The sequence below is a fragment of the Mobula birostris genome, chromosome 16 (assembly GCF_030028105.1).
Source record: "Mobula birostris isolate sMobBir1 chromosome 16, sMobBir1.hap1, whole genome shotgun sequence".
Classification (NCBI taxonomy): domain Eukaryota; kingdom Metazoa; phylum Chordata; class Chondrichthyes; order Myliobatiformes; family Myliobatidae; genus Mobula; species Mobula birostris.
In genome coordinates, this window is record NC_092385.1 from 3,415,982 (window position 1) to 3,443,270 (window position 27,289).

Genomic DNA, 27,289 nt, shown 5'->3' on the forward strand with positions numbered 1-27,289 from the left:
CCTGACCAGAACAGTCTTCGCTGGGGAATGGTCAAGTCCTGACTACTTGAGGCCAGAATGTCCCTGTCACATACCTAAAGCTCCAAAGAAAGGTATTTACAATTCCAATTTTCATCCTTTTTTCTGGCACAGTATTTCTTGCTAAGAGTTTGGGAGTCTGGTTCAAAACGTTCGGACCCTCGGGATCCTGAGACGTTAGCAGCATGTTTTATTTCTGGACTTGTGGATTTCCTGCAGTACTTTCATGACAATAATAAAGATCAGAATTGTAAAGTTGAAAGGTAAAATATTGGAGCATTGTGTTCAGTTCTGGTCGCCTCGCTATAGGAAGGATGTGGAGCTTTAGAGAGGGTGCGGAGGAGGCTTACCAGGGTGCTGCCTGGATTAGAGAGCATCTCTTAGGAAAGGCTGAGTGAGCTCGGGCTTTTCTCTTTGGAGTGAGGGAGGACGAGAGGAGACATGTGCCATGAAGAAGGGTCCCGAAATATCGACTGTTTACTCTTTTCCATAGGTGCTGTCTGGCCTGCTGAGTTCCTCCAGCGATCTGCGTGTGTCGAGAAGAGACTTGAGGGAGGTGTAGAAGATGATAGGAGACATAGGTAGTGTGGACAGGCAGACATTTCCCCAGGATAATGGCAAATACCAGGGGGTAACATTTTAAGGTGTTTGGAGGGATGTGTAGGAGAGACGTCACGGGTAGGTTATTTACACGTGATGGGTGTGTGGAACACGTGTCAGGGTGGTGGTAGAGGCAGTACACTAGGCACATTTAACAGACTCTTAGATTGGCATATGGATGATAGAAAACCGCGTGTACGTGTTGGCAGCTGTGCGCTCACAAACTCTTCAGTGGGCCTACTCCTCACCCTCATCCTGCCATCTGGGCACACACTCCTCACCCCAGTCCTGCATCCGGGCACACACTCCTCACCCCCCGTCCTGCCATCTGGGCACACAATGGACCCTGGATTTTCTGCAATGCTGGTTCAGATGCCCCCTACCCCCATGATCACAGGTGTATGTCAGTTTGTCACTACCTGCCCTTGATGCCCCCAGTCCAATTCCTGCAACCAGCGGCCCTCTAGACTCGTGTGGCCTCGCCAGCCCCACATTGCCACGGATTTCATCACGGGTCTGCCACCTTCCGATGGGGCCACGATCATCGTGGCAGTGGTGGACCAGTTCTCCAAAGCGGCCCACTTCATTGCTGTTCCCAAACTTCTGTCAGATGCTGAGACAGCAGACCTGGTTCTCCAATGAAGTTCACTTCCTTGGCTTCCCCCCAGCATTGTGTCAGACTGGGGCCCACAATTCGTCTCCCGTTTCTGGCGAGCTTTCTGCTCCCTCCTCCGCACCTCAGTGAGTTTGTCCTCTGGTTATCATCCGTCCGCAGACCAACGGTCAGTCAGAAAGAGCCAATCAGATCAACTGTCAGTCAGAAAGAGCCAATCAGACCAACGGTCAGTCAGAAAGAGCCAATCAGATCAACTGTCAGTTAGAAAGAGCCAATCAGACCAACGGTCAGTCAGAAAGAGCCAATCAGATCAACTGTCAGTTAGAAAGAGCCAATCAGACCAACGGTCAGTCAGAAAGAGCCAATCAGATCAACTGTCAGTTAGAAAGAGCCAATCAGACCAACGGTCAGTCAGAAAGAGCCAATCAGATCAATGGTCAGTCAGAAAGAGCCACTCGGGCCAACAGTCAGTCAGAAAGAGCCAATCAGATCAATGGTCAGTCAGAAAGAGCCAATCAGACCAACGGTCAGTCAGAAAGAGCCAATCGGGCCAACGGTCAGTCAGAAAGAGTCAATCAGGTGATGGATGAGTTTCTGTGATGCTTCACCGCCTCTAACCCTTCCACATGGATGGAGTATCTGCTCTGGGCCGAACTGTCCCACAATCTACGCATCTCCCCTGCCACAGGTATATCACCCTTTGAAGTGCTTCAGGGCTAACAACCCCTGTTGTTCCCTATGGAAGAGCCAATGGTAGAGTTCCAAGTCCCCCTGGGCACCAGTTCGCCAATGCTGGAATACTTGGACGAGGGCACGAAGGGCCATCTCAGCTGCCAACTGGTCAACTGCTGTTGGTGCCCAACCAGACTCCTCCGGCCTGGGGACCATTCCCTATCCACCCGGGATCTTCCCCTCTGCACTGACTCCTGCAAGCTCTCGTCCCAGCTCTTTGGTCCCTTTAAGATTACCCATGGCATCAACCCAGTCACTTGCCATCTCCAGCTGCCACCATCCCTCAGGACCACACCTACCTTGACATGTCCTGCCTCAAGACTATTAATGAGGTTCCATCAATCCTCCGGAACCTGCACCTCCAGAACCAAAGATGGTGGAGGGTGGTCCAGCGTACGTGGTTTGCCAGCTGATGTCGTGGATGAGGTGTGCGGCACCCAGTCAACTGGGAAGGCTACAGCCTGGAGGAGAGATCTTGGGTGCCGTCCAGTTTCATTCTGAATCCATTGCTTATTGAGTTCCACCGGACTCAGCCGGCTTGTCCTGGGCCGTAGGGTGCCGGTTGTAGGATGAAAGGTTTTGCCTGGCCTGCACCTCCCAGTTTCCACACACTAACAGGAGTCATGTGCCACTAGTTTCCAACTCCTCGCCTGCAGCCTATTCAAACCCAGCTCTCATGCACAACCCTTGCTCACTCATTGAACCAGCTCTCATCACTCAGCCTCAGCCCGTTGCTCTGTGCCTTCAGTTACTTTGTTGCCTTGTCGTGTGAAGTATCTGTTCTCTCTTGTTTTGTGGCCCTCGGGGTTTGTTAATTTGAAGTTTATTAGTAAAAGATCATTTAGTGCTAAATTGTCTCCACTGCTCTGTGTTTGGGTCAATTCTCCTCCGTGTTTCCTGGCAGGTACACGTAATTATTGGAAAATTTATTGAACAATTACATGTATATAAGTGATCATATAAAAATTATAAGCACGAATAGGAAAGTTAAACTGCAAGAAAAATACTAGAAAGAAATAACAATTTTACACCTTGAAGTAGCTGATAACAGACGATTGAACAATTAACATCTTTGTGATGTTAGATGGGTGGTGGAGAGTATATTCTCTGGTTAGATCACAGTCTCGGATGGAAACACCACGGTCCTTGAATGACAAAGTGTAGTGGATACGGCCCACTCCATCACGGGTAGACTCTCCCCACCATTGAACACATCTACACGGAGCAGAAAGCAGCATTCATCATTGGGACCCCCACCACTCAGCTCATCTCTCTTCTCACTGCCGCCATCAGGAGGAAGATACAGGAGCCTCAGGACCCACACCACCAGGCTCAGGATCGGTTATTACCCTTCAACCATCAGGTCCCACACCACCAGGTTCAGGAACACTTATTACACCTCAACAATCAGGTCCCACACCACCAGGTTCAGGAACAGTTATTACCCCTCAACCATCAGATCCCACACCACCAGGATCAGGAACAGTTACTACCCCTCAACCATCAGATCCCACACCACCAGGTTCAGGAATAGTTATTACCCCTCAACCATCAGGTCCCACACCACCAGGCTCATGAACAGTTATTACCCTCAACCATCAGGTCCCACAGCACCAGGTTCAGGAACAGTTATTACCCCTCAACCATTAGGTCCCACACCACTAGGTTCAGGAACAGTTATTACCCCTCAACCATCAGGTCCCACACCACCAGGTTCAGGAACAGTTATTACCCCTCAACCATCAGGTCCCACACCACCAGGTTCAGGAACAGTTATGACCCCTCAACCGACAGGTCCCACACCACCAGGCTCAGGAACATTTATTACCCCTCAACCGTCAGGTCCCACACCACCAGGTTCAGGAACAGTTATTACCCCTCACCCGTCAGGACCCACATCACCAGGTTCAGGAACAGTTATGACCCCTCAACCGTCAGGTCCCACACCACCAGGTTCAGGAACAGTTATTACACCTCAACCATCAGGTCCCACACCACCAGGTTCAGGAACAGTTATTACCCCTCAACCAACAGGTCCCACACCACCAGGTTCAGGAACAGTTATTACCCCTCAACCGTCAGGTCCCACACCACCAGGTTCAGGAACAGTTATTACCCCTCAACCATCAGGTCCCACACCACCAGGTTCAGGAACAGTTATTACCCCTCAACCATCAGGCCCCACACCACCAGGTTCAGGAACAGTTATTACCCCTCAACCATCAGGTCCCACACCAGCAGGTTCAGGAACAGTTATTACCCCTCAACCATCAGGTCCCACACCACCAGGTTCAGGAACAGTTATTACCCCTCAACTGTCAGGTCCCACACCACCAGGTTCAGGAACAGTTATTACCCCTCAACCGTCAGGTCCCACACCACCAGGTTCAGGAACAGTTATTACCCCTCAACCATCAGGACCCACACCACCAGGTTCAGGAACAGTTATTACCCCTCACCCATCAGGTCTCACACCACCAGGTTCAGGAACAGTTATTACCCCTCAACCATCAGGTCCCACACCACCAGGTTCAGGAACAGTTATTACCCTCAACCATCAGGTCCCACACCACCAGGTTCAGGAACAGTTATTACCCCTCAACCGTCAGGTCCCACACCACCAGGTTCAGGAACAGTTATTACCCCTCAACCATCAGGTCCCACACCACCAGGTTCAGGAACAGTTATTACCCCTCAACCATCGGGCTCCTGAACCAGAGGGAATGACTTCACTCAACTTCACTCACTCCAATACCAAGCTGTTGTCACAACCTACGAACTCACTTTCAAGGACTCTTCATCTCATCTGCTCGATATTTGTTGCTTATTTATTTCATATTATTATTATTTCTTTTTGTATTTGTACAGTGTGTTGTCTTTTGCACTTTGGTTGAAAACCCAGTTTCTGTGATCTTTCAATGCTTCTGTTATGGTTATTATTCCATTATGGATTATTGAGAATGCTCACAAGAAAATGAATCTCAGAATTGTGTATGGTGATGTATATGTACTTTGATAATAAATTTACTTTGACCATTGAACACAATTGGGACTAAAATTGGTATTATTGTCACATGTAGCAAGATATAGTGAAGAACTTGTCTTGCATTCTGCTTATTCAGATCAGATCGTTACACAGTGCCCTACAGGAGATGCACAGAATGCTGCAGGAACTCAGCCACTCAGGCAGCATCCATGGAGGGAAGAGGACAGTCGACGTTCTGAGCCAAGACACTTCTTCAGGGCCGGATGCTGCCTGGTGCAGTGAGTTCCTCCGGCACCTCGTGCGTGAATCGGAAGTTGGTTTGGCAATAGGAAAGAAGAGGCTAGCGGCCGAGGGTCTCGGCCCAACTGTTTATTCTCCAAAGATGCTGCCTGACCTGCAGAGTTCCTCCAGCATTTTGTGTGTGTTGCTCTGGATTTCCAACATCTGCAGAATCTTTGTGTTTATAGTGCTTAAGGATGTAATAACCGGGGGGGGGGGGAGTGTGGGAGGATACCCACCCGAGCAGTCTATACTCCAACGTAACACGGAGAACCACACTCTGAATCCTTGCACGGAGTGCCCTAGGTCAGAGAATCCTGCAAAAGGTAGTGGATTCGACCAGTACGTCATGAGCAAAGCCCTCCCATCATTGAGCACAACTATATGGAGCGCTGTCACAGGAAAGCAGCGTCCATTATCAGAGATCCCCACCACCCAGGCCATGCTCTCTTCTCACTGCTGCCATCAGGTAGGAGGCACAGGAGCCTCAGGACTCACACCACCAGGGTTAATCCCCCTCAACCATTAGGCTCTTGAACAAAAGGGGTTAACTACACTCACTTGCCCCATCATTGAGATGTTCCCACAGCCAATGATCTCACTTTAGGGACTCTAACTCCTGTCCTCATTATTTATTGCTATTTATTTACATTTGCGTTTTCACAGTTTGTTGTCTTCCACACCCTGGTTGACCTTTCATAGACCCTGCTGTAGTTCGTATTCTATAGATTTGCTGAGGATGCCAACAAGAAAATGAATCTGGGGGTTGTATTTGGTGACATATCTGTACTCTGATAATAAAATTTACATTGAACTTTTGATCTTCAGGCTAGCAGAGGGGCAGAGTGCCTTACCTTACATTCCTTTGGTAGAGACTGATCTCCACCCGGCCAACCATATTAGTGCTTCCAAAACGCATCACCTCACACTTATCTGGATTAAACTCGATCCGCCATCTTGCAGCCACTTCACTGATATCACCCTGTGGGCTAAGAGCACCCTTCACAGTGTCGCCAAACTCACTAATCCTGCAAACACACCGACCCTGCTTCCTGCAGCCACACCCACACCAGACCACGGGGCACTCAATGACGATGAATGAGGGTGGAGGGACGAAGTCGGCCTGCCTCTGTGGGGGAGTGACCTGCTTGGCGGCTGTTGTTGTTGTTTGTGTTGTTCTATTCAGTTCGCTCTGTTGGAGCCTAAATGAGCGGATAGATTTGTGGGCTGCCCCCAGCACCTCCTCGGGATATCTTGGCCATTAACACAATTGATCTATTTCACAAACAAGAGAAAATCTGCGGATGCTGGAAATCAGAGCATGATTTTGTGTGTGTTGCTCGGCCTGTTTCAACGTGTGTTTCCTTGTCAGAGAAGTGTACACAATATAAATCCTGAAATGCTTTTTCTTCACAATCATCCACGAGAAAAGGAGTGCCCCAAAGAATGAATGACGGTTAAATGTTAGAACCCCAAAGTCGCCCCCCCCATCTCCCCTCCCTCCCGCGCGTAAGCGACAGCAAGCAACGATCCCCTCCACCAGCGAGAAAAACCAATGGCACCTGTCACCGAGCACGCAAGCGTGAGCAAAGCAACAGCAAAGACACGGACTTGCAGTTACCCCAAAGACTACTTGTTCACCCGGTATTCGAAATACCACAGGCTCTCTCTCTTCCTAATAAGGGAGAAAGAGGTGTCTCCGTTTTCACAATGAGCGGGGAGACATAACAAGCAACTTGCTGGTTTATGACATTAAAAGTCCACTGCATCACTTTTGCCGAGCTCTATGCCCAAAGATCTCAGGTCACTGGGCACACAGCCAAAGATCTTCGACCTCCCACGACACACTGACCTTCGGTCCACCTATCTCCAGAGCTGTGAGATCCTAGGCCTCCAAATGCGAGCAAAACTCTTAGGCCACACCCTTGGCACATTGGGTAGCGGCCAGTTGTGAAACCCCGAGAGCGGGTCCCATTCCAGCAAAGAACAGTAGTCAATGTGCAACTCCAGGTCAAGGTCTTCAAAAGAGCCCTGAAAGGGAAAAAATAAAGATATTAAAGATGGAAATGGCGCTGTTTCCAAAGATGCAAGCAAAAGAGTCATTGCTTAGCGCCATCTTCTTCCCTCAGGCTGGGAGACCAATGAATACCCTGCCACCACCGAGGTCTCGTCACTCGGACAGCGAGCTGTTCACTGTTTACCTGTGCTATGCACTTCACGTTCATTTTTAAATTATATTTTAACATATTTATGGTAATATTTTGTCTAATGTGCTGTGTGATGCACTGTGGTCTGGAGGGACGTTGCTTCATTCGGCTGTATAATGCATGGTCAGATGACAGTACACCTGAACTTGAACTTCAGCAGTCAGGGTCCTGAGTAAAGGAGCTGTAACACCCTACGAGACGTTAGTGAGACCACACCTGGAGCATTGTGTGCAGTTCTGACCATCACATTCTATGACAATAAAGCATAGGGGAGAATCAGCCCATCGAGTCTGCAGCACCATTCCAACACAGCTGATTTGTTATCTCTCTCAATTCTGTTCTCCTACCTCCTTCCTGTAACCTTTAATGCCCTGACTAATCAAGAATCTATCAACTTCCACATTAAATACACTCAATGACTTGGCCTTCACATCCATCTGTTGCAATCAATACCCTCGTTTGTCTGCCTGGTATCTCATGTTCCCTCAGTGTTTCCAGGAAGTTTATTATATCAGGTAACATTTTTAGTTCAAGTTTATTGTCATTTTAAACACACCCACATACGCATACCGCCAAATGAAGCAACATTCCTCCAGGTAAAAGTGCACAACACAGTGCATAGAATATTTAATATTACTTTACGTGGTGTGTCTGAGTTTATATATATATAAAACTATATACAACTATACATATGTAGTTAGGATGCTTAAGACTTTTGCACGGTACTGTAGTAATTTTATGTATTGCACTGTACTGCTGCCACACAAAAAAAGTTCATGACTTATGTGAGTGATTCTGATCTGGGTCTCCATTGTGAACTGGGAGTGGGAAGGGGGAGGGAGAGGGGAATCGTTGGGAAAGGGGAAGGGAGAGGGGAGGGAGTGGGAAGCACCAGAGAGAGATTCTGTAATGATCAATAAATCAATTGTTTACCAACAAATGACCTTCCCTAGTGTGTCAGGGCTGTGTCTGCATCACGCCCACCCACGCCCCCAGCACCTGACCCACACACCCTGACACTCGACCCACACACCTCTGACACCCAACCCACACCCCTCTGACACCCGACCCACACCCCCCTGACACCCGACCCACACCCCTCTGCCACCCGACCCACACCCCCCTGACACCCATCCTATACTCCTCTGATACCTGACCCACACCCCCGACACCCAACCCACACCTCTGACACCCATCCCACAACCACTCTGACATCCGACCCACACCCCCCTGACGCCCGACCCACACCCCTCTCACACCTGACCTACACCCCTCTGCCACCCGACCCACACCCCTCTGACACCCAACCCACACCCCTCTGACACCTGACCCACACCCCTCTGACTCCTGTCCCGCACCCCCCGACACCCGACCCACACCCCTCTGATGCCTGACCCACACCCCTCTGACACCTGACCCACAGCTGACCCACACCCGTCCCATACCCCTCTGATACCCGACCTACACCCCTCTGACACCCGACCCACATCCCCTGACACCACCCACACCCTCTGACACCCGATCCACACCCCTCTGCCACCCGACCCACACCCCTCTGACATCCAACCCACACGCCTCTGACATCCGTCCCACACCCCCCTGACACCTGACCCAAACCCCTCTGACACCTGACCCACACCCCCCCGACACCCGACCCACACCACTCTGACACCTGACCCACACCCCTCTGACTCCCATCCCACACCCCTCTGACACCTGACCCACACTCTTCTGACTCCAGTCCCACACCCCTCTAATGCCTGACCCACACCCCTCTGACACCTGACCCACAGCTGACCCACACCCGTCCCACACCCCTCTGACACTGGACCCTCATCCCTCTGACACCTGACCCACATCCCTCTGACTCCCGACCCACACCCTCTGACACCTGACCCACACACCTCTGACGCCCCACCCACATCCCTCTGACGCCCGACCCACACCCTCTGACACCTGATCCCCACCCCTCCCACGGCCCTCCACCCTCGCCATTCCCAACATCCTTTGCTCCCGCCAGATTTACAAACTCATGACATATGCCTGTCATATTAAACCTGATTCTGATTGATTCTGGGTGAAATAGAGACCCCACTGTGATTCGAGGTGGAACAGAGACCCCGATGATGATTCTGGATGGAACAGATACCCCGATGATGATTCTGGATGGTACAGAGACCCCACTGATGATTCGAGGTGGAACAGAGACCCCGATGATGATTCTGGATGGAACAGAGGCCCTGATGATGATTCTGGATGGAACAGAGACCCCGATGATGATTCTGGATGGAACAGAGACCCTGATGATGATTCTGGATGGAATAGCGACCACGATGATGATTCTGGTTGGAACAGAGACCCCGATGATGATTCTGGATGGAATAGCGACCACGATGATGATTCTGGATGGAATAGAGATCTTGATGATGATTCTGGGTAGAATAGAGACCCCAATGACCCTCTCAGCAATCCTTTGTAGGGACAGTCTACCACTAGTAAAGCCCTCCCCACCATTGCGCACATCTACATGAAATGTCGCAGGAAAGCAGCATCCATCATCAGGGGCCCCCACCACCCAGGACAACCCCTCTCATCACTGCTGCCATCAGGAGGAAGATACAGGAGCATCAGGACTCTTCACTTTGTAGGACTCTTCATCTCATGGTCTGGATATTTATTCGTTATTATTATTTTTGTATTTGCTCAGTTTGTTGTCTTTTGCACTATTGTCGTTTGTCCGTCCTGTTGGGTGCAGTCTTGTCATTGATTCTATTACGGTTATTATTGAGTATGCTCACAAGAAAATGAATCTCAGGGTTGTATATGATGACATGTATGTACTTTGATAGTAAATCTACTTTGAACTTTGACTTTCAGTCACTACAGGAAGGATGTGGAAACCCATAGAAAGGGTGCAGAGGAGATTTACAAGGATGTTGCCTGGATTTTCCCCAGGGCTGAAATGGCTAGTACGAGAGGGCACAGTTTAAGGTGCTGGGGAGTAGGTACAGAGGAGATGTCGGGGTTTAAGATTTTTTACGTAGAGAGTGGTGAGTACGTGGAATAGGCTGCCGGTGATGGTGGTGGAGGAGAAACGATAGGGTCTTTTAAGAAACTTTTGGATAGGTACATGGAGCTAAGAAAAATAGAGGGCTATGGGTAACCGCAGATAATCTCTAAGGTCAGGACATGTTCAGCACAGCTTTGTGGGCCGAAGGGCCTGTATTGTGCTGCAGGTTTTCTATGTTTCGATGCCCGGCCATTCTCGTATCAGACGGTGATGCATCTGGTCCGGGCACACTCGAAGGGAGGGTGTTCCTGTAAAATTTAGTGAAAACGGGGGGGGGGGGGGGTTAGTCCCAAACTCCTGTGCTTTCTTCACCAAAGAGGTAGTGTTGCGGGAGCAGGTGACATTGTCAGTTACGTGCGCGGCCGGAAACTCGAGTCTCCTGACTCTCCACGGTGGAGCAGTGAGGAGTGATCAGCCCGCCCCTTCCGAAACTCCACAGTCGTCTCTTCGGTCTCGTCCACGTTGAATTAATCAAAATATGAATTAATAAACTGAGGGATCTTCCAGTGGTCTGGGATACAAACGGGGGTGAGGACGCCGGAAGAGGCGGGACGTATCCCGAAGCCGGAGGTCAGAACGAAGTTCCGTCAAACTTTCGTTAAGAGTTTCGGAACTTCGAGCCGTATGGCTGGGATCCCATTGAACGGTGTCCCTTCCCAGTGGCAGATCCCTCCCAAATCGCATATCACCCCTCGTCCTCCCTCTCCCATGTTCCCATTCAATTTCCCTCCCTCCAGCCCTCTTCCCTCACCTCTCCTGTCTACACTGTGCGATGACAGACACTCCCCAGTCAAAGGTGGTCTTCCAATCAGGTACACTGTCTGAAAGTCCCCAATTCGCCCCTCTGCCCGCCCCATGAGACCCTAATTCGCCCCGCTGCCCGCCCCCCGCCCCGCGAGCCTCCAATTCGCCCCGCTGTCCGCCCCGCGAGCCCCCAATTCGCCCCGCTGCCCACCCCGTGAGACCCCAATTCGCCCCTCTGCCCGCCCCATGAGACCCCAATTCACCCTGCTGCCCGCCCCCGTGAGCCCCTAATTTGCCCCGCTGCCCGCCCCGTGAACCCCCAGTTCACCCCACTGCCCACCCCGTGAGACCCCAATTCACCCCACTGCCCACCCCGTGAGACCCCAATTCACCCCTCTGCCCACCCCGCGAGCCCCCAATTAGCCCCGCTGCCCACCCTGCGAGCCCCCAATTAGCCCCGCTGCCCGCCCCGTGAACCCCCAATTCGCCCTCTGCCTGCCCCGTGAGCCCCCAGTTTGCCCCGCTGCCCGCCCCGTGAGCCCCCAGTTCGCCCCACTGCCCACCCCGTGAGCCCCCAGTTCGCTCCACTGCCCACCCTGTGAGACCCCAATTCGCCCCGCTGCCCACCCGTGAGTCTCCAATTCGCCCCGCTGCCCGCCCCGTGAACCCCCAATTCGCCCTCTGCCTGCCCCGTGAGCCCCCGGTTTGCCCCGCTGCCCACCCCGTGAGCCCCCAGTTCGCTCCACTGCCCACCCTGTGAGACCCCAATTCGCCCCGCTGCCCACCCGTGAGTCTCCAATTTGCCCCGCTGCCCACCCCGTGAGACCCCTCCACTCGGATCTTGTGTGTGGAATAGCCCCTACAGGTGGAGGGGGTGGTGCAGCTTTGAACCCCATCTTCCAGCCTCTCTGACATGGCAGTGTTCTCTCTGCCCACCAAGGCCAAGATGGACGACGCCGGGACCCAGCAAGGGCAGTGGGGCTTGAAGAACGAGAAGCGACCTCAGCCTCGTCTCCGGGTCCAGGCCCCGCAGCGGCAGCCGGGGGCATGGACGGACCGAGCCCTTTGGGGTCGACGAGAGGCGGGGGAAACAGCGCAGGAGGTGTGTTCCCAGGTGCTGCTCCCGTACCTGCTGGCGGGCCTGGGCATGGTCCTGGCTGGATTCGTCCTTGACATCATTCAGGTCAGTGACTCTGTTCCCAAATTGGATCCAGAGCCGAGTGATTTCCGGGGGGGTTTGGGTGTGTCTGAGGGAAAGCTGGGGAGAAATGGTCCCCCAGGTCAGCGGGTCCCAGAACAGATTGTGGTGGTGCTGAAATTTGTTCCTTTGTGGCAGCAAGAGAAAAAAAATACTGCAAGTTGCACTGAGAAATAAAATAAATAATTAGGGCAAATGAGGAGTGGTGTTCATGAGCCGTTCCTACATCTGATGGTAGAGGGGAAGAAGCTGTTCCTGAATCGTTTCAGTTTGTGTCTTCAGGCTCCTGTACCACCTCCGCGATGAGAAGAGGGCCTGTCCCGTGGGGCGAGAGTGGTGACGGATGCTGCACGGTCATTTGAAAATGCCACCGATTCGGGAAGGGTCGTGCCGGAGATGGGACTGGTTGAGTCTGTAACCTGCAGCTTTTTCTCATCACGATGGAGCCTCTATACCAGTGAGAATGTAGAAATCTCCTAGAATCAAACATCTCCCCAAAACTCCAAATGAAGTGTAGCTGCTTTGTGATTGCAGATAGGTCGAGCCAAGGATAGATGTGGGAGCTCAGGTTCTTGAAACTGCACCCCCCCCCCCAAATCCAGTGCTGACCCCTCATTGAGGTGTTCGTTTGTTCCCCCAATCTCCCTTCCTGAAATCCACAGTCCTTAGCCATGGGTGACGTGCTGGAGGATTGGAGGAGAGTTCATGTCCTTCTGTTGTTTAAGAAAGGCTCTAAGAACACCAGGGAATTATCAGCTGGGTGAGCCTGATGTCAGATGTAGGTAAATTATTGAGGGGTATTCTGAGTGACCAGATATACAAGTATTTGGATAGACGTGGACAAATTAGGGATAGTCAGCATGGCTTCGTCTGTGGTAGGTCGTGTAGTTGTTTTGAGGAAGTTACCAGGAGTTATCTTCAGGGAGCGGTGACTCAGAAAGACAGCGTCCATTATTAAAGACTTCAAGCTCCCAGGGCATGCCCTTTTCTCACTGTTACCATCAGGTAGGAGGTACAGAAGCCTGAAGGCACACACTCAGCGATTCAGGAACAGCTTCTTCCCCTCTGCCATCCGATTCCTAAATGGATATTGAAGCTTTGAACACTACCTCACTTTTTTAATATATACAGTATTTCTGTTTTTACAGGTTTTTAAAAACCTATTCAATGCACGTAATTGGTTTACTTATTATTTTTTATTTTATTTATTTATTTTTTCTTTTTTTTTCTCTGCTAGATTATGTATTGCATTGAACTGCTGCTGCTAAGTTAACAGATTTCACATCACATGCCGGTGATAATAAACCTGATTCTGATTCTGAAAGTTGGTGAAGGAGAGGCAGTGGATGTTGTCCACATGGACTTTAGTACGGCCTTCTATGCCAGCATGTCATTCCTCGCCTTCAGTTCAGCTTTTAACACGATCATCCCTCGGAAGCTGGAGGGTAAACTGTCCTCGTGGGACTCAACACTCCTCTCTGTAACTGATCCCGCATGGAAGGCCTGAGACATTTCCACACTATTTTATTTCTCAACATGGAGCAGAGAGCGAGTTTGTAGATCTGGCTGGAGCAAAGGATGTTGGGAATGGCAAAAGTGGAGCACCGCAGGAGGGATGTGGGACAGGTGGCAGAGGAGTGCTGGGGCAGGGGGTAGTGCAAGTGCAGACACACCCAGCCCTGAGACACCAGGCAAGGTCATTTGATTCCAAACAATTGATTTATTGATCTTTACGGAATGTCTCTCTGGTGCTTCCTGCTCCCTCCCCTCTCCCTTCCCCCTTTCCCAACCGTGATTCCCCTCTTCCCGCCCCCTTCCCACTTTCAGTCCACAATAGAGACCCAGATCAGAATCGGATTTATCATCACTCACATACTGTATGTCATGAAATTAGTTCTTCTGTGGCAGCAGTACAGGGCAATACATAATATTACTGCAGTACTGTGCAAAAGTCATAGGCACCCAGTTCTGTACAACCGAATGGAACAACATTCCTCCGGCCACAGTGCACCCACAGAACATTTATCACACACAACGTATAAAACAAAATATTGCCACAGTCACTGAATGGTGTCTTTCCCTCAAGAAGTCCACGATCGAACTGCAGAGAGCAGTGTTGAGTCCTGTCGAGGACCGTTCACACACCAGCCTGTCAGGAACGATTGTGTCAAACGTCGAACTGGGGTTGATGAGTGACAAGGCATTGTTTTCTAGCTGGGTCAGGATGGATTGGGGGGGGAGGCATTGGTATCATCAGTGGACAGGTTTAAGCAGCAGGTGAACTGGAAAGGGTCGAATGCAGCTGGAAGATAGGATTTTATACGGTTCATTAGCAGCTGCTGAGTTGAGGTCAGTGCCGGGCCCTGGAATGAAGCCGCCTGCCTTGAACCCTGCAGGGACAATGGGTTGTTTCAAAGGGGTAGTAAAGATCTCTGCTAAAGCTGCTGTTGACGGGGCCGCACAGTCTCTCAGCACCTGACCTGGTATGTTGTCTGGTCCTGCAGCTTCGCCTGGGTTTGCCCCGACTGGGATCCTCCCCAGCTCGGCTGCGGCCAGAGAGGGGGCCTGTTCCTCAGGGGAGAGGGGGCTATCCTCTACGTCCCATCATCTTCGTGAACCTCCTCTGCACCCTCTCTGGTGTCAGCACAGCTTTCCTTAGATAAGCAGCCCAAAACTACTCCCAGTACCCCAAGTGAGGCCTCACCAGTGTCTAATAAAGCCTCAGCATTACATCTGTGTGTTTTCAGTGACGTTGGAGAGGGTCCAAGAGCAGGTTCACAAGGCTAACCCAGGTTAGCGTATGAGGAACGTTTGATGGCTCTGGGCCTGTACTTGCTGGAGTTTAGAACTGGGGGGGAGGGGCAGGGGTAACTCTTTGAAACCTATCGAGTATTTAAAGGTCTAGATAGAGTGGGTGTGGAGAGGACGTTTCCTTTGGTGGGAGAGTCTAGGACCAAAGGGCACAGCCTCAGAATAGAGGGGTGTCCCTGTAGAACAGAGATGAGGAGGAATTTCTTTAGCTGGAGCGTGGTGAATCGGAATTCACTGCCACAGACGGCTGTGGAGGCCAAGTCCTTGGGTAGGTTTAGAGTGGAGTTTGATAAGTTGTTGATTAGTAAGGGTTGCAGGGAGGAGAATGGTGTTGAGAGCGATATTAAATCAGCCATGATGGAATGGCGTTGCAGACTCGATGGGCCGAATGGCAGAATTCTGCTCCTATGTCTTAAATCACTACAACTTTTATAAAACCCTCGTTGGGCCTCATCTGGAATATTGCATACAATTCTGGTTGTCCCAGTGTAGGAAGGATGTTGGAAAGGATGCAGAAGAGGTTTACCATGTCGCTGTCTGGATTACAGGGTATCTGCTATCACGAGAGGTCAGATAAACTCGGGTTGTTTTCTCTGGAGCTTCAGAGGCTGAGGGGAGATCTGATAGAGGTTTATAAGATCATGAGAGGCATAGACAGAGTAGACAGACGGTGTCTGTTTCCCAGGGTTGAAATGTCTAATTCTAGAGGGCATCCATTGAAGGTGAGAGGGGGTAGGTTCAAGAGGGATGTGAGGGGTAAGTTTTTTTACTCCGAGAGTGGGGGATGCCTGGAATGTGCTGCCTAGTATGGTGGTAGAGTTAAATACATTAGAGACTTTTAAGAGATGTTTGGATAGGCACATAAATATGAGGAAGATGGAGGGATGTGGAGGTGGTGTAGGGAGGAGGGATTAGTGTTTGGGTGTCTTTGATTTGCTTTTTAACTGGTTCAGTACAACATTGTGGGCTGAATGGCCTGTTTCTGTGCTGTACTGTTCTGTGTTCTAATGTAAACTGAATACAGTATTTGCAGCAAGTCAGGTAGTGTCTATGGATGCGAATATTCCCAACCTCATCCAAGATTCAATTAATCCCCCTGTGGTTCCCAGGCGACCAGCATTCCCTGGACATCCCACAGTTCCTGTTGACGCCGCGGCTCTTTCTCTGGGAATACCGGACACAGCTGTGCCCTCCGTCCCGCAGAACTGCTAACGTCCCCCCCGGGCGGAGCCCGCCGCTGTGACCCGCGGATCCCAGGGATATCCCCCCCACCCCCACTCCACGGTGGACGAGAAAAGAAGCTCTGCTGCTCAGCGGAGAGGGGTGGGTGGCAGGCGGAATGGGGCTGAGGTCCCCCCCCTTGCCCCAGGATGGTTTGATGCCAGGAGACCTCATCGGGGGAAGAGTCCGCACTCCCTTCCACCTGTACTCCCTGGCTTCCACTCCTCCCCCCCCTTCCAGGAGAGCTGTCCCCGGCTGAAGAGCAGACAGATTCACAGTGCATCAGCAATCAGTGACTCTGCAGAAACAGCACAGCCAGTCTCTCCGCCAGGGGCCGGGCCTCAGTTCAGAATGTTTATCCCTGTCGGGGGAGGGGAGAGCGAAGCGAGTCTCAGCCGGGTGAGGGAGAGGGAGAGACCCCAGCAGCAGGTCAGAAGTAAACCCGTTCCCTGCTCCTCAAGTCCGCCGGTGTCGACAGGAGTGAATTCAGCTGAAATCTCTGGGTGACTCGTCAGATCTTCTGACCTTCGAGGCAGCCCTCTGAATCCATCGGCAGTTGTGGTTATTCCGAGCACGGCGCCTGGGTTTGAACCCGAGGACGGGCTCGCGGACAGTGAGGCTGATCAGGAGGGAGAGGGCAGGGGAATCGAAGTCGCTGTCTGCCCGCGGGTGTGTGTGTGTGGCAGAGGGCCGGAATCCAGCGCCTGAGGAGAGGGGTCGAGAGCGGAGGTTCTCATGGGATAGGCTTGGGAGGAGAGGGGGGGGGTCTTCTGCAGCCATGCTGGTGACGCAGATCCAGCTGGAGTTGTGGATCCAGGAGCAGAGGCTGCGCCGGTTCGCCTGCCGCCACAGCCAGTTCCCGGCGGGATTCCAGGCCGAGACGGGTGCCGGCGTGACCTGCCAGGTGCTCGTGCCTTTCCTGCTGGCGGGCCTCGGGATGGTGGCTGCCGGCATTGTGGTCGACGTGGTACAAGTGGGTATTTCTGTGCTGTGTGCTCTTGCTGGGGACTGGTGGGGGGGCGGGGGAGGCTCTCGGTCTACTGGGTGGGGCTTAAAGGGGCCGCAGTGACTTATTTTTGGGGGTTACACAAGGGTGACATATTGCAGAGTTGGATAGTATAGGCCAAATGGATCAATGGCCTCTATCCATCAGGTTGGGGGGGGGGGGGCCAGTGAGTCTATCTCTGATTTCCAGTGTCCCAGAAGGAAAGGCTAGATTTATATAGCGCCTACCACAATATCTGGGCTTCCAATAGCATCTGTCACTGATGCATTGTGGGAGATCCAACTTGCACACAGCAAGATCCCGTGATAGAATCATCAGTGCAATGTGGCTGGAAGGGTAGATCAAGGAGCTCCCTCAGTGCCACCCCCCCCCACAGTGTGACCCTCCCTCAGTGCCACCCCCCCACAGAGTGACCCTCCCTCAGTACCACCCCTCCCACAGAGTGACCCTCCCTCGGTACGACCCCTCCCTCAGTGTGACCCTCCCTCTGTACCACCCCTCCCACAGTGTGACCCTCCCTCAGTACCACCCCCTCCCACAGTGTGACCCTCCCTCAGTACCACCCCTCCCACAGTGTGACCCTCCCTCAGTGCCACCCCCCCCACAGTGTGACCCTACCTCAGTGCCACCCCCCCCACAGTGTGACCCTCCTTCAATGTCACCACTCCCACAGTGTGACCCTCCCACAGTACCACCACTCCCACAGAGTGACTCTCCCTCTGTACCACCCCTCCCACAGAGTGACCCTCCCTCAGTACCACCCCTCCCACAGCGTGACCCTCCCTCCATACCACCCCTCCCACAGCGTGACCCTCCCTCCATACCACCCCTCCCACAGTGTGACCCTCCCTCTGTACCGCCCCTCCCAAAGTGTGACCCTCCCTCAGTACCACCCCTCCCACAGTGTGACCCTCCCTCAGTACCACCCCTCCCACAGTGTGACCCTCCCTCGGTACCACCCCTCCCACAGTGTGACCCTCCCTCAGTACCTCCCCTCCCACAGTGTGACCCTCCCTCAATGTCACCCCTCCCACAGAGTGACCCTCCCTGACACAGTGCGAGGTGGTAAAATGCAGCCTGTCCCATTATGCTGGTTTATAGAAGGTTTACTGGCTGTGAATATTTTCCCGGGATGTGTGAAGACTGGATTAACAGGACCATTTTCCCATTGCCGAGTTGCTAACCCTCTGCATCCATCCACTCCCCCTTCCCCCTTCCCCAACTATCTTGTGACATTTGCCACATTGTTTAGTTCTATTTAAAGCGTGTCACTAGATGTGCAAAGTGCAGGAATGCTTCTGTTTTCGGTCCAAGTTCGTTGACAGTTACTGATAAAGAGCTTCTCAGAAACTTCATTCGCAGTCCACCTTTCGAGAATTTCCAACACTCTCTCCATCCCTCAGTACTCCCTTAATCACTCCTCTTGATGATCAGTGCTGCGAGACCTCGTCTGCCTCCCCACCGAGACCCCCTCCGTCTGCCCCTCAAGACCTCCACATCCTCCTCCCCAACTCGCTCTCTATCTCTGCAAATTCATTTAAAAGATATTTGGATGTAACTGGCTGTTGGGGCCAGCACTGTGCCCATGCTGTTCCCTTGTGGAGTAAACCCCTGCCCCTGCCAGGGCGTGTGTTTGAGGCAGGTACATTAACACAATTAAAAGAGCCTTGGGCAGGTAAGTGGATGGGAAGGGTTTAGAGGGACATAGGTCAAACCCAGGCAAATGCAACGAGCTTAATGGGTATGTTGGTCAGTCTGCACCAGATGGGCTGAAGGGCCTGATCTTGTGCTGTATAACACATGGTATAGAGTCTGTGCCAACTATCAGTACCCACCTACACCGACCCTCATACCTGTATATACTGACCCTGATATATTCTCCCCACTTTCCCATCAGCTCCCCCAAGTTCTGCACCCCCACTCACACAGAGGGGCAATGTTATCCCAGTGACCCACACAACTTTGGGATGTGGCATTAGGCAGAGCAGCTGCAGGTGCAATTTATTTATCTTGACTCTGTTTGACATTTAAACGGCACCTACATGGATAGGAGAGGCTCAAGCCACAAGACACAGGAACAGAATTAGGCCTCTCAGCCCATCAAGTCTTAACAATTCTGCTCTGCCATTCCATCATGGCTGATTCCTCCCCCCCCCCCAACTCCATTCCCCTCCCTGCCTTCTCCCCGTAACCTTTGACTCCCTTATTAATCAAGAACCTATCCGTTTCGGCTTTAAATCCACCTAAAGACTTGGCCTCCCGAGCTGACCATGGCAAACAATTGCACAGATTCACCACCCCCTGGCTAAAGAAATTCTTCCTGATCTCTGTTTAAATTGGACATCCCTCTATTCTGAAGCTGTGTCTTTTGGTCCTGGACTCCCCCCACTCTAGGAAACATCCTCTCATGTCCACTCTAACTAGTCCTTTCAATATTTGATAGGTTTCAGTGAGATTCCACCACTCCCCAAACTCCTGCGACTACAAGCCCAGAGCCATCAAACACTTCTTGTACGCTAACCCTTTCATTCGCAAGATCACTTTTGTGAACCTCCTATCCAACGCCAGCACATCCTTTCTTCGATAAGGGAGCCAGGAGTGAGCCCAATACTCCCTGTGTGGTCCTAGACTCTCCCTCTACAGATGTGTGTCGGGGGACCGAGGTTGGTGCACGTCTGATGTTCCACACTGAGGACAAGGAGGTGAAGGGCCGTGCAGTGAAGGGTGTGGCACTGGGGAACGCTGAAAGAAGGACTTTGGGGTTCAGCACGGCACAGGTTAAAGGAAGCAGACTTTTTCCATGGGGATGTTAGATAGGGGGCTAACTAGAATGGTTGATCAGATTAACTGCATGGGGGAAGAACACTTTTAAGATGACATGAAGTGTTTGTTTTAATAGCCCTATAGTGTTTTCCATGGACAGTGGGATAGAGATGCGTCTTTGCCAAAGGAGGTGTAAGATGCTCCTTCCCTCTGCTAGCCTGCAGGTCACCCTCAGGCAAGGTGTAGCCCCTGCTTAGACCCTGATCAGGGTCACGTGAAGCCGTGGGAGCAGGTGGTGGATGGTCGTATGAGCAGCCAATGCAGATCACAAGTCCTGGTTATGTGACCACTGACGCCAGGCAGACAATCTCTGAAGTGTATTGATAATGGTTGGGATCACTTGTCTTGTAAAGACACTGCCCAGAAGGCAATGGCAGACCACTTCTGTGGACAAAATTTGCCAAGAATAATCATGGTGATGAAAGGACCGTGATCGCTCATGTTGTATGACAGAGCGCATGATGGTAATAGCATTTTGCAGAAGGGAGCTTTTGGGAAAGGCAGTTTGTAGGGCGGGTCATGTCACGATGATTATAGATATCTGCAAACGTTGTATTGCGGACGATGAAGGTTATCAGAATTAACAGAGGAATCTGAAATTTCAGCGTGCAACATCTTGCGCTTACTGGACAAGGAACGAATGGTATGCAAGGTGTTGCATTTTGGATAGGTTAAAGTTGAAAGTAAATTTATTATCAAAGTACATATATATCACCATATACAACCCTGAGATTCATTCACAGTAAATCCCAAAACCAAAATGGAATTGATAAAGGACTGCACCGAACAGGGTGGACAGACAAATCGGGGTATGACTTTCATGGGGAACAACGGGTCCCTGGGGAGTGCTGTACAACAGAGAGACCTTGGCGTACAAGTGGGGTCACAGGTAGACAGGATGGTGAAGAAGGCTCTCATCAGTCAGAGGCTGAGTATAACGGTGGGAGCTCATGGTGCAGTCGTACCAGACACTGGTAAGGCTGCGCTTGGAGTATTAAATTCGGTTTAGGTCACCGTGCCCAAGCAGCTGGTGTCAAGGGAGAGTTTGGACGGGCTGGAACTTTATTCCTTGGAGTGTAGGAGAATGAAGGGTGATTTTATAGAATCATGAGAAGCACGGACAGGATGAATACACAGTCCTTTTCCCCAGAGCTAGGGAACCAAATACCAGAGAGAGCAGGTTTAAGGTGAGAGGGGAGAGATTTAATAGGAACCTGAGGGACAGCTTTATTACACAACGAGGGTATCTACGTGGAGCAGGATGCTGGAGGAAATAGTTGAGGCAGATGCAACAATATTTAAAAGACGGTTGGACAGGTAAATGGATTGAAAAGGTTTTAAAGGTTCTGGGCCAAACATAGCAAATAGGACTGGCTTGAATGGGGCTTGTTGGTCAGCAGGGACCAGATGGGTCGAATAACTGACTGTAGATCAGGGTTCCCAGCCTGCAATCCCGTGTCTCTCGGTTTCCACTGCTGGCTCTTGGGTCCTCGGAGACTCTATCTTCCTCTCGTCCCACCTCCCTCCCGCTCAAACACTACCGACCCCCTTCCCCACCCCCCTGCAATCCCAAACCTCATCCATGCCGGATTTTCACCATTCCCTCCGACCTTCCCCTCCCTGAGGCAGAACGTTCTGTCCTCAGTAAGGGCCTCACCTTTGCGCCCACACCTCAGCGAGTTCCACGCCCGCCATGATGCTGAACTCTTCTGCCGTCACCTCTGTCTCAGAGCCTACTTCTTTGGCAAGGACTCCCCACCCCGCACCAGTGTCTCCCGTCTTCAACCCTCCTCCTCTTCCTGGGCACCCCGCTCCGGTCTTCTGCCTGCTTTGGATCTTTTCATTGCCAACTGCCGACGGGAGGTTAACTACCTCAACTTCTCCACTCCTCTCTCCAATTCCAACCTCACTCCTTCCCAACACACTGCTTTCCACTCTCTCTGCGCTAATTCTAACCTCACCATCAAACCCACTGACGGCCGGGGGGGGGTGTTGTAGTAGTCTGGCGGACAGACTTCTATCTTGCTGAGGCCCGGCAACAACTCTCGGACACCTCCTCTTACTTGGGCCTCGAAAATGCCCCCACCTAGGAACACCAGGCCATCGTCTCCTACACCTTCACCAATGTTATTGACTCTGGGGATCTCCCATCCACCGCCACTAACCTCATAGTTCCTGCACCCCACACCTCCCATTTCTACCTCCTGCCCAAGATCCACAAACCTGCCTGTCTCAGCTTGTCCCTGCACTGCTGAACTCGTATCTGCATACCTTGACTCAGTTTTATCCTCTCAGTTCATTCCCCTCTTACCTACAACCATGACACTTCACAGGATCTGGATATTCTCAATGGTTTCTGGTTCCTGGCCCCAAGCATCTTATTTTTACTCTGGATGTCCAGTCCCTCTATATCTGCACCCCCCAACAGGAAGGCCTCAAAGGTTTCCGTTTCTTTCTGGGCACCAGACGCAACCAGTTCCCCTCCACCACCACTCTGCTCTGTCTGGCAAAACTTGTCCTCACTCCTAGTAAGTTCTCCATCCCACTTCCTTCAAACAAAAGGTGCAGCCATGGACACTCACATGGGTCCCAGCTATGTCTGCCTGTTTGTCGGCTACATGGAACAGTCTATGTTCCAAGCCTACACTGGTGACCGTCCGTCCCTCACTTTCCCTACGCTGCATCGACGACTGCATTGGTGCTGCTTTCTGAGCCCATGCAGAGCTTGTCGACTCCCTGCCCTCAAATTTACCTGGACCATTTCTGGTCCCTTCCCTTTCTTAATCTCTCTGTTTCTATCTCTGGAGACAGCTTATCCATGGATGTCTGTTATAAACCCACAGATTCTCACAGCTACCTGGACCATACCTCTTCCCACCCTGTTACCTGCAAGAAAACGCCATCCCCTTCTCTCAATTCCTCCATTTCCGCTGCATCTGCTCTCAGGATGAGGTTTTTCATTCCAGAACTAAGGAGATGTCCTCCTCCTTTTAGGAAAGGGGCTTCCCTTCCTCCACCATCAATGTTGCCCTCAACCGCATCTCTTCCATTTCACACATGTCTGCCCTCGCCCCATCTTCCAGCAACCCTACCAGAGATAGGGTTCCTCTTGCCCTCACCTACCACCCCACCAGCCTCTGCGTTCAGCACATAATTCTCCATAACTTCCACCATCTCCAACAGGATCCCACCACCAAGCACCTCTTTCCCTCCCCCTCACTTTCTGCTTTCTGCAGGGATCGCCCCCTACCCGACTCTTGTCCATTCGTCCCTCCCCACTGATATCCCTTCCGGCACTTATCCTTGCAAGCGGAACAATTACTACACCTGCCCCGACACCTCCTCCCTCACCACCATTCAGGGCCCAAGCAGTCCTCCCAGGTGAGACGACACTTCACCTGTGAGTCTGTTGGTGTGATATACTGTGCTCAGTGCTGCCAGTGCGGCTTCCTGTCTATCAGTGAGACCCGACGTAGATGGGGAGATTGGTTCGCCAAGCACCTATGCTCCATTCGCCAGAAAATGCGGGATATTGAGTGGCCACCCATTTTAATTCCACTTCCCATTTCCATTCTGGTATGTCTATCCATAGCCTTCTCTACTGCCAAGATGAGGCCACACTCAGGTTGGAGAAACAACATATTTTGTCTGGGTAGCCTCCAACCTGATGGATGGCATGAACATCGATTTCTCAAACTTTCAGTATTCTTCTCTTCACCCCCGCCTTATTCTCCATCCCCTAGTCCCATTTCCCCTTCTCACCTTATCTCCTTACCTGCTCATCACCTCTCTTTGGTGCTCCTCCCCCCCTTCTGTCCTCTCCTATCAGATTCCCCCTTCTCCAGCCCTGTATCTCTTTCACCAATCAACCTCCCAGCTCTTTACTTCATCCCTTCCCCCTCCCGGTTTCACCTGTCACCTTGCGTTCCTCCCTCGCCCTCCTCACACCTTCTAACTGACTCCTCATCCTTCTTTCTCCAGTCCTGCTGAAGGGTCTCGGCCCAAAACGCCGACTGTACTTTTTTTTCCATAGATGCTGCCTGGCCTGCTGAGTTCCTCCAGCATTTTGTGTTTTCAACTTGGGCACCGCTTGCTGAATGGTATTGGTGTATGGCATAAGAAAGGCTGGGAGCCCCTAATCTATATGGAGTACCCACTCGTAACCTCAGTGCTTTTTCTGAGATCGTGTTGTAGGTACAATTTCTGCTCCACAGAAGTAAGTGTGACTTAGACCCTGCGAGGGGCAGTAGGTTGAGTAATCTCAATGAAACCCTCAGGGCGGTGTCCTAAGCCCCTCCTTTACACCCTGTATACCCATGACTGTGTCGCCACCCACAGCTCCAATCTGCGAATTAAATTTGCCAATGACACTACATTGATTGGTCTAATCTCAAACAATAACGAGGTGGCCTACAGAGAAGAAGTCATCACCCTGACACAGTGGTGTCAAGAAAACAACCTCTCCCTCAATGTCATAAAAACAAAGGAGCTGGTTGTGGATTACAGGAGGAATGGAGACAGGCTAACTCCTATTAACATCAATGGATCTGGGGTTGAGAGGGTAAACAGCTTTAAGTTCCTCAGCATCCACATCACCAAGGACCTCACGTGGTCTGTACACACCAGCTGTGTAGTGAAAAAGGCACAACAGTGCCTCTCTCACCTCAGATGGTTGAAGAAGTTTGGTATGGGCTCCCCAAACCCTACGAACTTGCTACATGGGCACAATTGAGAGCATCCTGACTAGCTGCATCACTGCCTGGTATGGGAACTGTACTTCCCTCAATCGCAGGACTCTGCAGAGAGTGGTGCGGACAGCCCAGCGCATCTGTAGATGTGAATTTCCCACTATTCAGGACACTTACAAAGACAGGTGTGAGAAAAGAGCCCGAAGGATCACTGGGGACCCGAGTCACCCCAACCACAATCTACTCCAGCTGCTACCATCCGGGAAACGGTACTGCAACTAAAGCCAGGACCAACAGGCTCCGGGACAGCTTCTTCCACCAGGCCATCAGACTGATTAACTCACACTGATTTGAGTGTATTTCTGTGTTATATTGACTATCCTATTTATTATAAATTTCTATGATTGCACATTTAGACGGAGGCATAACGTAAAGATATTTACTCCATGTATGTAAAGGATGTAAGAAATAAAGTCAATTCAATTCAAAACTGCAGACAGAATTCTGCAAGGAAGTTTGCCAGTTGCCAATTTCAGCGACCGTGAGACAAAGTGACTTGACAGAGGTGCACGCGATGATAAGAGGCAGAGATCGAGTGGACAGAAGGAGACTTTTTCCAGAGCAGAAATGGGGGATAATTTTAAGGTTATTGTTGGAACGTATAGGGAGGATGTCAGAGGCAAGTCTTTTTACACAGAGTGCTGGGTGCTTGGAACGTCTCCCAGGGGTGGTGGTAGAGGCAGATACATTAGGGACATTAGATAGACACGTAGATGATAGAAATGGAGGGCTGTGTGGGAGGGAAGGGTTAGTTAGATCTTGGAGTAAGTTAAATGAGAAGAAAGTTCTTCTCAATGCTACCTCGGAGGAGGTACAGGAGCCCGAGGGGACACACTCAACACTTCTCCCCCGTTGCCATCAGATTTCTGAACAGGCAATGCACCCGCGAACACTACCTCACTATTTTTAGCTCTTCTTTTGCATGTCTGACTTTTTAATACAGTATATCTTATAATTTATAGTAGATTTTATGTTCTACACTGTTACTGCTGGCACAGAACAACTAATTTCACAACATCTGTCACTGATGATAAACCTGAATCTGTTTGTGGGCCAAAGACCTGTATGACTATAATGTTGAATTATTTAGAGATACAGTGTGGAATCAGCCCTTCGAGCTGCACTGCCCAGCAACCCACTGATTTAACCCTAGCCTAATCACAGCACAATTTACAATGACCCATTAACCTACTAACCGGTACGTCTTTGGACTTTGGGAGGAAACCAGAGCACCCGGAGGAAACCCACGTGCTCACAGGAAGAACGTACAAACCTCCTCCAGAGGACGCAGGAATTGCACTCTGAACTCCGACGCCCTGATATAGTGTCACGCTGACCACTGCGCTACCATGGCGCCCCGATCTGTTCTGTTCCTGCCACGAAACAAGGATAAACCGTGGATGGATCCCCATTATCGTTCCCTGCTGGAGGCTGTCAGATATGTGGGTGGAGACTCCCCCAGTGCTGGTGGAAGCATTGTGGGGGGCACTTCAACCCCAGCAGAGGACCCCTGTCCCCCTTCCCTGAAGGGTGGGTGGGAGCGACAAGATGGAGCTGTTGATCCGCAGGTCCAGCCTGCGTTGATGTGGCGTTGGGACGGTTATCCCGTCACCAGGTTGGGGGAAACGTGGTCACAGACTGTAACCTCTCTCTCTTTCTTCTTCTCTGCAGCACTGGCCGGTGTTTAAGGCCGTCTCTGAGATCTTCATCCTGACCCCCGCCCTGGTGGGTCTGAAGGGTAACCTGGAGATGACCCTGGCCTCCCGCCTGTCAACCGCAGTGAGTATCCCCTCGCTTCCCTTCCCTTCCCGACCCTCTCTCCCCACTCCCCTGGGACCTGCGAGCCTCATCCACGCATCGGCCTCACTGAGAATGAACACAGAACAGTTCAGCACAGGACCAAGCCCTTCTGCCCATCAAGTCCGTGCTGACCCCGATGCCATGAGTGCCACCGTAGCCTAGCGCAGTTAGCGGGAGGCAATTAGACCTGGGAGCGTCAGAGTTCAGAGTTCAAATCCAGCGCCATCCATAAGGAGTTGTTACGTTCTCCCATGGACCACGTGCTCCAATTTCCTGTCACAGTCAAAAGGCATACGGATTAGTAGGTTCATTGGTCATTGTAAGTGCCGACTGTTTATTCCTCTCCATAGATGCTGCCTGACCTGCTGAGCCTGCAGCGTTTTGTGTGTTACTCTGATTCCTGTATCAGATCTGCCCTGAACCTCTGCCT

General features: G+C 51.4%; 1 protein-coding gene across 7 annotated transcripts in view; it reads left to right on the forward strand.

Moving 5' to 3' along the window:
• Nucleotides 1-27,289, forward strand: part of LOC140210943 (solute carrier family 41 member 1) — a 52,348-nt gene continuing 25,059 nt past the window's right edge. Inside the window, exons 1-3 of one of the 7 annotated variants that reach the window (XM_072280225.1) lie at nt 1-92; nt 12,193-12,435; nt 26,731-26,838. In XM_072280225.1, the coding sequence (XP_072136326.1) occupies nt 12,199-12,435; nt 26,731-26,838 (345 nt within the window). In that variant the 5' untranslated portion in view covers nt 1-92; nt 12,193-12,198. Of the gene's footprint in view, nt 93-10,855; nt 11,079-11,105; nt 11,321-12,192; nt 12,436-16,857; nt 17,456-26,730; nt 26,839-27,289 lie in introns of those variants that run through there. The other 6 variants (XM_072280228.1, XM_072280223.1, XM_072280226.1 and 3 more) reach the window with 6 other exon arrangements.